At 40.3% G+C, this 11403-nt stretch overlaps 1 protein-coding gene across 1 annotated transcript; it reads left to right on the plus strand.

Moving 5' to 3' along the window:
- The first annotated feature begins 6487 nt into the window (after positions 1–6487).
- Positions 6488–11104, plus strand: islr2 (immunoglobulin superfamily containing leucine-rich repeat 2). The gene is made up of 2 exons (XM_088997245.1): positions 6488–6720; positions 8062–11104. The coding sequence occupies exon 2, from the start codon at positions 8071–8073 to the stop codon at positions 10174–10176; it is 2106 nt and encodes a 701-aa protein (XP_088853371.1). The 5' UTR covers positions 6488–6720; positions 8062–8070; the 3' UTR covers positions 10177–11104.
- The last annotated feature ends 299 nt before the right edge of the window (positions 11105–11403 follow it).

The following is an 11403-nucleotide window of genomic DNA, read 5'->3' on the forward strand; positions in this document are numbered from 1 at the left end:
GGTATCGTATATGCAGTGCACTTTTTTTCAATGGATTTTTGTTTAGTTTTAATGACAGACTCAGGTAAATGTTTTCTGGCCAAAGTAGACAAAACAGCACTTAAGACGGAAACGAGTTCAAAACAACTCCCGTGTTCAAAACCAACATACTCATGTTACTCATGTTGTGTCGCCAACACCAAACATAACTCTTGTGGACGTTAACATCCCTAAGTTAATTATGGTACATCATGGCTGAATGCTTCATCTAATTGAACATGTTCGGACTTGGGAGCAGAAGAACAACATACAAATAGCCAAGAAGCCGCGTGAAAATTACACACGATTTTTGGAAAAATTGGAATACATTATTTCCAGCAAAAAAAGGTGCACGAATGGGCTAGAAGTATAAATCGAGGTCAGAAACGTAAAAACCAAACAGTATAATTTGTGCTGTGAAATCTTTGTACTGTAAATAGGTGTCCGAAGATAGTGCCTGTGTTATTATTTTTAGTGGGTTTTTGCCCAAATGAAATTTATATGTAGCAAATTAAATAAATTCAACATTTAATGTGGAAGAACATCTTATATCGAATTCCTGATATAAATGTTGAGAATAGTAATTTTGACATGATTTATTTAACGAGTATATTTATCCTATACAGTATAAGGCCTGTTTTATAATAACAATAATAATAATAATAATAATAATAATAATAATAATAATAATAATAATACATTTCATTTCATTTTAAGCGCCTTTCAAAGCTCTCAAGGACACTTTACAGTCACAGACAAGCATAGGTATTATACACGATGTGATAACGGACAATTGAGATTTTGAAATATAATTCAAATCAATTTCATAATTTATATAGTAATTACTACACGAAAGAACTAAACCATTCATCTCATTTCACGTGGCCTGTTTTTTAAAAAACAGTTGAAACTTTTTAAGTTTTCTAACCACGCTTCAACTGATTCATTGCTGTCTTCCAAATGGCAATGGTGACACGCAAACACATAAAACTCACAAGAAAGCCTTTCAAAGACGGTGATACATTTTTTATTTGGAGTAAATGAGCTATTATCTAACATCCACTTCAGTCTTTGGTTAGTATGGCTCTTAAGTAGTTTCCTTCAGGAGGGAATTTGTTAACATCTGATTTTCCACGTTGAATTTGAGGCAAGGGGGAGAGTAAGGGGCGTGCGTCTGAGTGAGTCAGAAGTGAGGCCCTGCCTACTTACACTGGGTTCGGCAACCTTTACGACTCAAAGAGCCATTTGGACCCATTTCCCACAGAAAAAAAAAAACACTGGGAGCCACAAAATCCTTTTGACATTTAAAATGAAGACAACACTGCATCTTTTCATCATTGTTTTTTACCTTTATATATGCATAAACAAACTATAGTGTGTTGCATTTATGAATCAATGAACTTCTACAGAGAAGCAAAATTACATTTCTGCACGCAACAAAAACATTTTAAACTCCGAAAAAAAGCCGTTGCGTTGAAGATTACTTTCAAATATAATGTCTATTTGAAAAAAAAGAATACAGTAAAGTCTCGTTATATCGATATCGGTTATAACGATAGTACCGCTTATTACGATATTATTTTCATTTCCCTTGCACATTTCTAGCCTTTTATGTATAATTAGTACCGTTTAGTACAATACCCGGTTGTTACGATAATCCGGTTATTACGGTGCTCCTTTTCATCCCCCCCGGCCATTTTTGTTGTTTACATCGATATATCCGTCGCGCCATTGGTCAACTTGGTCACGTGTCTTGTTACGTGAGCAGCTCTCCCGAGCAGACGCCATTTTCAGACGGCAGCTCGTGTGTATCAGACGGCTGCTTGTGTGTCTTCAACAATGGACTGTTTTGGATGCCATCAGAGCAATTTCCAAAGCGTGGAGCACGGTGTCCGAAAACACCATCAAGAACTGCTTCCGTCACTGCAAATTTGAAAATCCAGGGTGCAGTGAGGAAACATCTGCAGCTAACGAAGAGGATGACGACAACATTCCTCTTGCAGTGTTGGCTGAAAAGCTAAAAGTCGCCGACATTGCATCGTATGTCGCAGTCGACAAAGACATTGCGACATTCCCAAGCTCATCAGATGCGGATATCGCAGCGGAGGTCAAAGCCAAGTATGCCACAGTAGATTCCCGTGATGATGATGACGCTGATGACGATGAAGAAGAAGCGACTGAATGCACACCTTTTGCAACTTCGAAAAAAGCATTGCAAGGGGTTGCGGACACGCGATCTTTCTTTGAATCCGTAGAAAATGCATCCGGTTTTTTAGAAACGTTAAACAAGATGGAAGTGTTCATATTAAAATATAAAAATGGGAAGCAGAAGATTAATGACTTTTTTAAATAGCTTACATACATACTAATTGCAGTGTTATGTACATGTACTGTTACATGAATGCAAGCGTTTTTTGCAACAATGTTTGTTGTTTTGTCTGCCGAAGCGTCATGATTTTGAAAATGACTGTACATTCCATACTGTGCATTAAAGGGCAACCAACATCACTTTTTGTGTTTCTTGAGTCAGTCAAAAAGCTGTTGTAACGTCACAGCTGCGTGCCGGCATTCTATTCAGCCACTCTCGAACGTCACGTAAGTTATGTAAACGTTGCAGTTTTGGTTTTTCATCCATGTACAGTAATTGTGTTGCATCCAGATATCTTTATTGTTTGCAACAATCACTGTTTTTCATATGATTGTACATGCTGGCGTTCGTGGCTTCGTGTGAATAGAACTTGACGATTTAGCATTGGTTGGTTGCATTTTTGAAAGGAAATAGTCATTAAAAAGTGTAAAGACGTTTTTATTTTATGCACAACTTTATTTTTCACTTCACTACTGTACAAAAAACATGTTAGATACGCAATCCATGAACCCAATGATGAAATTACATGCCATAACAAAGATGCCACATTTACCCCCCCCCCCCCCCCCCCCACAGGATCGGATATATCGATAGTCCCGGTTATATCGATATTTTTTCGGATTCCCTTGCGGATCGATATAACGAGACTTTACTGTATTTGCAAAATGGCAAATACAATATTTATCACCTGGTTAATGTGATTTCTGCTCCTGCACTTCAGCGCACAGCCTCTGCACATCAGGGTTGTATGACGTTACCTTCATCTTCACACAGGACTCTTTGACAGTCTTCGCAGAGAGGGGTATGTCCCTGATTTTCTGCACAATTTCACTCTTGTTTTTAAAGTCTGTGAATAGATGTTCTGACATCTTAATGAACGATTCTTTGATATATTCTCCGTCTGTGAACGGCTTCCCGTGCCTGACTATTTCCTGAGCGGCCACAAAACTAGCATATGTAGCTGAATTTGTAGATTTCATCCACTTCATAAATTTTTTTTTGCTCTGATCAGCCTTCCGCATCAGTTCCGAAACGGCTCTTTTTCTCTCATCTCCATCCGGATATTTTTGAGCAGTGGCTGTGTGTTTGTTCTGGAAATGTCTTGCGACATTTGACTTTTTGTTGTTTGCTAACTTCTCATTACATATTAAGCATACCGGTAAACCCATCTCGTCAGCAGTGAAGGCGAACGAATCTGCCCACGTATCATTAAACGTTCTGTTTTCTTCAGACACTTTTCTTTTCTTGGATTTATCCATAGTTGGCCGACCTGGGGGTCGAAAAATTCAAGAAATCGTGCGCAATTTGGCGGTTGTGACCGGATATACGTCCACTGTCGATGGTTGTGACGGATATTATGAGCGAGAAAAAAATTTAATACGTTTTATTTTGTATTATTTATAATCACCATAATCTTCAAATTTAGAATTACATTTTAAAAACGAACAAACGAAAATAATATACATTAAATTAAATACTCATTATTTATTTTCTAAAGCCGCAGGGAGCCGCAGCAGGGGGGGTGAAAGAGCTACATGCGGCTCCGGAGCCGCAGGTTGCCGACCCCTGATTTAGGACAACAAATTGTCTTTGTTCCTGTGAGCAGGGAGTATGGGAAGGAAGTTAAGCTAAAGGATAGGATAAATTTTTTTGACAAAAAAGCACATTTTATTCTCTCTAATCTCAAAACTACTTGTTATGATTGCAATACACACTGGGACTACAGAAATCACTTCCACACCCAGTGAATGACGTAAAACAATGTTAGACAACATACAAGACTGGTATCTATGCTCTAATAATGTTTACGAAATTATATTGACATGGTATAACATAGTGTCTAGAGCAGGGGTGTCAAACATACAGCCTGCGGGCCGTAACCGGCCCCCAAGGAGGTTTGATCAGGCCCGCAGAATAAAAGTGGGAAAAATGCAAAAACGACATGGAATTCATATTTTTAATGACGTGCAATTCAATGATTGTCCACTAGGGGGTAGAGTGGTGCTGTTTCGATCAATGTGGAAGAAAACAGCGGTTTCAGCACCAAAATGTCATTATCCAGAGAAAAGTAGATAAGGAGTGTAGAATTTTCTATGAAAAATGGACCATGTCATATTTTTTTTTTACAGAGATGCATGGGAAACCTTTGTGTTTTGTGTGTTTTCAACAAGTTTCAGTATTGAAGGAATGATATTTGGTTATTTATAGCATGTTGGATGGTGAAAGAAAGTTACGTTCCTCATCAAGTGTTTAATGCTGATGAAACCGACCACTCCATTCCATCAAGCCATCAACGACCATCTCAAAGGTAAATAAAATTATTATATAGTACAGTTTATTTCTTTAATTATAATACCATAGCACATTTATTATACATAAAATAAAGTATATTTTGTGTAGTTTTAAGGCCTATAGAATTACAAAGTAGAAAATTATGTTTTATGGGAACCTGGGAACGGATTATTCTCATTTAATGGTTTCCTATAGGAAATTATTTTTTTGGGATATACACTTTTCGCCTTACACACTGTCTGGGAACCAATTAAGTCAGTAAGCCAAGGTGATCACTATCGGGGAAAAAGGACCCCCCCCCCCAGAAAAAAAAAATCATCAATGTGTGTAACTGTGAATGTATGGGGGTCGACTGTACTTTTAAGTTGTAATATTACCAATCATGACGAGACACGTCAAAATTCCACTTATGCTGTGTCTTATGCTGCATTTGAAGAAGGTGGAAAGTCAGACTTTTCTCTCGAAGCGTGCACGAGAACGCCCCTTTGAAATGGGAAATTCGAAATAGAAAAAAGTACGCTGTGTGAAGTCAATCCAAAAAAATACTGGAGACATAAATCTTCAATGGTAAAAAAAAAAAAGGTGGCCGAAACTTTAATTTACATCATGTGGCCGTTTAAATTGCCCATCTCCGATATTTACGTACGGGAAACATTGCAGTAAGTGGAAACGTTACAAAATTAACACGAACGTTGATTTAAAAAAATATAATAATTTTGTTTTAACACTAGGGGTCGTTGTCGTTTTACAAAACGCTTCCAACTCATACTGAAGAACTAAACACCAACAGCGGTACACGTTTCGAATCATTTCAAACTAATTGCACCAACACTGTTCTGAAAATGTCCCATACAGGACACAGCTTGTACCAATGCACAAAATTGCAGTATTAAAAAGCCAGTTTTCCATCGATCCGCAAAAAAATATATACAGTCGAATACAACTAGGATTACATCTATTTTTAATTGAAACTGGCAGATATGTATATCATGATAGATTTATGAGTGTGACAGTTCGTAATTTTAAATTTGGTAGAAAGTGGTACATGTACTATCAATTTATTTTATCAGAATGTGATTGGAGGGGTACGAGCAGCTATAACTACAACATATTAACTGTAGATGTCGCTGTTGTCTGAAAGAACTTGAAATTACGGAAGGGCATTAAAAAGGTCATATATGTATCCCGATCTAACTAATATCTGCTGTGATGTAATCAGAAATAGCTTATTTAATGACAAAAAGAGAAAGTGTGACCATATTTGTACAGAACTGAACAGCATCCCATTGAGAGTTGTTTTAGAATTTGCCCTATTGAAGATGAGACAGGCAAAAAATAACGCAACGAGGTTTTAAAACGATTTTAGAATGACACATTTAAACAGCAAAAACCCTCACCAAAACAGCATCGTTATCATCGTTGTCAAGGCAGATATCGTATTTGCAGTGGAGTGTGTCTTCAAAATGGTATACTGTATAGTGAATGTAGTACATTGCACGAATGTGATGAAGTGGCGTTCACGTGCCATATGTGATTGCATATTTCAAACGGCCAATAGCATACATTTGAGCCATATACGTAGTTATATGCATGCACGCTTAGTTTTTAGATTACTGGAAATGTTCCAAGTCCTCTCTATTCCAGACACAAAGGGGCTAAAGGAGAGCCGAATGGGGTCAAAGATTAAGTTTAGATCTGGCTAATAAATTAATCATCAAACTCTTCAATTATGAATTTGTTTGGAGGACGCTGAGCTGCTGTATCTTTAATGGCGAAGAGGAGGGCAAAATGTGGGAGAGGCTGCGCGCTCCCGACGACACCTTTGCCGGCTGCTCTGCGTCGGGTGCGCGCAGAGGATCCGACACTCGGAGCAGAAAGAACTGAAGAAACTGCTCACTGGGACGAAAAACATGTTGCCTCCGTCGCTGCAAAAGTCACCTGAAATGTGCCACTCGTGAGATTTTTCTTGCACTTTTACATTTTTTGGACTCAAAAGTAGATTGTGATTGATTGGAAGCGGGATAGAAGTTATCGTTGGACAGGTAAGTCCATTCAAAATTTAATTTATGAGGCAGTTCGTGGAGAATGGGGAAAAATACATAGGATTGATGATGATGGAGATAGCAGATAACATGACATGCCACTTTAATTTACATCATAAACTATGAGGGCATACGCCTTTTTTTAAACTAAATGCATTTTGAGTGTTTAGTTCTGCTTTAACTTTTTTTTATGCAAGACTCCCTAAAAATATATACAGTAAAGTCTCGTTATATCGATATCGGATATATGGATAGTCCCGGTTATATCGATACTATTTCTATGCACGCACGGAGAAAATTACATGCAAACAGGGTCGGATATATCGATAGTCCCGGTTATATCGATATTTTTTCGGACTCCCTTGAATATCGATATAACGAGACTTTACTGTATATAATGTGAGTTTGAAAGCTAGTTTATCTCAATATCAAATACCAATGTCCCCCGATTGACTGGGAACCTGCCCTGGATGTTCCCCACTTCTCGCAAAACCTTAAGCATAGGCTCCAGTTCACCTACTGACCCGAATGACAACAACCGTTATAGAAAATGGATGCTGTATGGATATGTTGGATGAATTTTAATGGGTTGCACTGCGGTTGGGGGGCTCGAGGTTCAAATATCAGCTGCAACCATCTGTGAACGTTCTATATTCTCCTAATGTTTGTACTTTATTCCTCCCACCCCACATTCCAAAACATGCAAAAACTGAAAGTGAAATTGTCTGTAAAACTGTGACTATGAATCGTTCATTATCTACAGCCTTTGAATACACCCAATCAAAAACAACAATAGTTTGGGCCCCCTCCCTCAAAAATGATTCTTTTGTACACACATACACACACACATAGTAGGTCCGCTTTTTTTTTTGTGTAAAATTTTCAGACTATACCAAGCCACTTGCCCAAAGTCAGCTGAGGTTGTTCCGAAGAGCTATGGAAAATAGATGAACATGATTTGGTTATGTCTTTGTACATTCTGCTGCTCTCTTATTCTTTGAATGGCGTGATGGGCAAAAATAACCCAATTTAGGGTCAAAAAAGGACTGACAGGTGAATTTGTCTCTTTTTGGGAGGTGGAGTGTAAAAAAAGACACATATTTCAAAAAGGGGAATTTTATTTCATTTTATTTTATTTTTCGCATGACGTGTTGAATGAACAACCCAAATCAAACAAAAAAAAATCTGAAAAGTTCAGCTATTTTGGTCCCTTTTGTGATCCGTAATTTTTATTTTAAAATATCTTTTGCCTAACAGTTTTTAGAGCGCTGTGTGTCCTTTCATGGCTTTTTACTGGACTTAAATTTCTTGATCAAAATCCGTGTCTCGAATTCTTTGCAGGTGAAGAAAATGGTGCTTAAGCTAGTGGTGCTCGTGGCTTTGTGGCTGACGCTTCTGGCGAAGGTGCACTGCTGCCCGGAACAGTGCACCTGCCAGGATAAATTCGCCCACCAGTTCGCAGACTGCGCATACAAAGACCTGCTGGCTGTGCCCGTGGGTCTTCCCTCCAACGTCACCACCGTGGGGCTCTCGGCCAACAAAATCAAATCTCTGAAAAGCAAAAGCTTCATCAATATCACCCAGGTGACATCTCTCTGGCTGGCTCACAATGAAATTATTTCCATTGAGACGGACACGCTGGCCCCCTTGATTCAACTGCGCAACCTGGACATCAGCTACAACAAAATAGTCCATTTTCCATGGGGGGACTTGCTCAATCTGACCGCCTTGCAACTTCTCAAAATGAACAACAACGAAATGGTCAACCTTCCCAAGGACGCCTTCTCCACGCTCAAAGATCTGCGCTCGCTGCGTATCAACAACAACAAATTCACCACCATCGTTCAGGGTACCTTTACCGCTCTGTCCGCCATGTCCCACCTGCAGATCTACAACAACCCCTTCTCATGCACCTGCAGCCTAGAGTGGTTGAAGGACTGGATCTCCACGACAAAGATCTCTGTCCCCGAACCAAATTCGATTTTGTGTGAGGCTCCTGCGAACCTAAAAGGTGTCATGGTTACAAAAATCCCCAAGCTGGACTGTCAGCTTCCTGTTGTCACGATAACCTTCCAACCTGACATTGGTAGCGTAGAGTTGGTTGAGGGCTCCACGGTAGTCTTGAACTGTGAAACCAAAGGAAGTCCAAAACCGATGGTTAGCTGGGAGGTAATTGCAGGGAATCAGAACTTCCTCTTCCCTTTACCCTCCACGAGCGAAGCCCACGACCTGCCGATCAATGACAAGACCACCAACAGTCAATTCCTGGTTTTTCAAAACGGCACCCTGGTCGTCCCTCGCCTAACTAAAAAGGAAGACGGGAATTACACCTGCCTGGCAGTGAACGATCTGGGCAAGTCCGAGAGCACCGTGAAACTGTCCCCGGCAGTGACCAAAAAGCCTGTGGCAGTGGACTCCACCGTGGACAAGATCCGTCCATCGTACAACAAGCCCACTCAGCCCAAAAACTCCAAAAACAATGTGATCAATTGGACCAAGGACAGGACCAAGATCAGTCCCTCAGACAAAGAAGACAGCACCCACAAGGATTGGGCTTCAAAAGACCCCGTGTTTACCAGCAAGTGTGGCGTACGAGACGGCAACGAATACGTTTCCAACCACGCCTTCAACATGAGCCTGGATGACCTCAAGCAGTACACCTTCGATTTTGGCGTCATCGCTCTCGAGGTGTCTGAGACGGAGGCCAAGGTCAAACTAAACCCGCTGCAGCTCGCCCGCAGCAAATCCAACCTTCACCTGAGCCAAAGTGACACCGCAGACACGGTGGTTCGGGAGCCCATCGGTCTTTCTAAGTCTGCTCTGGGGAATGCCGGACCGGATATGCTCTACATCTGCGTGGACACAGGAAATGGACATTCCATTATCAAGTGGTCAAACATCGAAGAAGGGGTTAACTCCTATCACTTCACTGGATTACACCCAGGCACCAACTACACTCTTTGTCTCACCTATGGCGGACAAGACTGTCAAGTACAAGTGGTCTTCACAACCAGGAAGAAGATCCCCTCCCTTCTCATTATCGTGGTGGTGAGCATCTTCCTTCTGGGTCTGGCTACTGTGCCCCTACTGGGGGCCACCTGCTGCCACCTTCTCTACAAATACCAAGGGAAGACTTATAAACTCATCATGAAAGCACAAAATCCCGACCAGATGGAGAAGCAAATGACCGGAGACTTCGATCGTAGGACATCATTTGTGGAATCCGAGAAGACCTTCAACAATAGCGAAATGGGCGAGGAAGGGGGGGAGCCACCGCAGGGAGAGGGTGAACACGAGGGCAGCGTGGCAACGGAATCCATCCCGGGGTCTTCATCCAAGACTAACCAGGAAGAGTTCGAGGTGGGCTCGGAGTACAGTGACAGACTCCCGCTGGGAGCCGAAGCCGTCAACATCGCCGAGGAGATCAACGGAAACTACAAGCAGCCAAGCCGCTGAGAGCCTCGTAAGGTTCACTTCCTTTTAATCCGTAAATACTTATTTTAGTTTCGTCACTTTTAACCTAAACAAAAACCTCGCCTGTCACCAAGATTGTAAAAGTCTCTTGTAATGTTAAACAACGTCTTTAAGCACCAAAAGCGGCGCCATTACAACTTCGAAGAACAGCGACTGGATTTTAAAATAAAAGTTCTGCTATTTCTCTGCCGGGTTTTCGCAACGTTTACTGAGCCGCGGCACATATTTTACATTCGAAAAAATGTCACGACCACACAAAGCGACGGATTCACATTTTAAAAATGTTGTCACGACGTGCCGCTGGAATATATGAACAAATTTATATTACCGTAATATTGAAATACGTACATCTAATCAATGTTACTATATGTGCCGCGGGATAGTAGTTGGGAATCACTTTTTACGAGCACAAAAAATACAAAAACGGCAAATTAAGTGCATTGTCATTTTAGGGATCGACCTTTTACGCACATTTTTATTAAACCGTTTGATAAAGAAAGCCTCAGGTTATATTGCCGTACGAGTGTGAAACAGCGCAGCAAAAAAAATCTGCTATACGGCTCCGAGGAGACTTTATTCTGGATTTTTTTTAATCCTTAAAATGTTTACCTATTTACATGTCATCCTACACGATGTGATGCTTTAAATGTGCGTTTCATCAAGCCATCTATATCATCCATGGCATGATGGTGTTTTATTACTCGTGTGCTTTTTTTCCTAATACCCGTGTAGTCAGTCCTACTAGATGGCTTTCTATTTTGATGTTAGATGCTGTCAATGTGTACTGTGAACTATGTACATTTTTTAATGTTCGGATGAGTTTCAATGAAGCCCACAAAACTAAAAAGGACGCAACGATGGCGTCCGTCGGCTTCTTTGTTCTTGTATTTTATTGGACAGTGAGGTGTTTTCTTTTTTTTTGGGGGGGGGGGGGGGGGGGTAAAAATGTACAACGGAAAGAAAACGTGAGCTTTGAAGATTTTTTTAATCTAATTTATTGTAAGTGGAATTAATAAAACTTTTGAAACAAAAAGGCATCTATGGAATTTTTATTTATTGCAGACAATTAACGACAAATGTGTTAAAGGAGTTGTATATATGGTAAGGAAATTGCCACTGTGTATTTTAAAGGTGCAGTGGGTTTAAAACAATATTTTTAATAGCTGCTAAATGTGAAATTAAATATGTGTTTTTGCTATTTGGACAGAC

This window comes from Hippocampus bargibanti, linkage group LG05 (assembly GCF_051943395.1).
Source record: "Hippocampus bargibanti isolate YZ-2025 linkage group LG05, ASM5194339v1, whole genome shotgun sequence".
Taxonomy (NCBI): domain Eukaryota; kingdom Metazoa; phylum Chordata; class Actinopteri; order Syngnathiformes; family Syngnathidae; genus Hippocampus; species Hippocampus bargibanti.

What these genes read in the sequence shown, in the direction of transcription:
- islr2 (XM_088997245.1), top strand. Translation starts at nt 8,071, where the DNA reads ATGGTGCTTAAGCTAGTGGTGCTCGTGGCTTTGTGGCTGACGCTTCTG.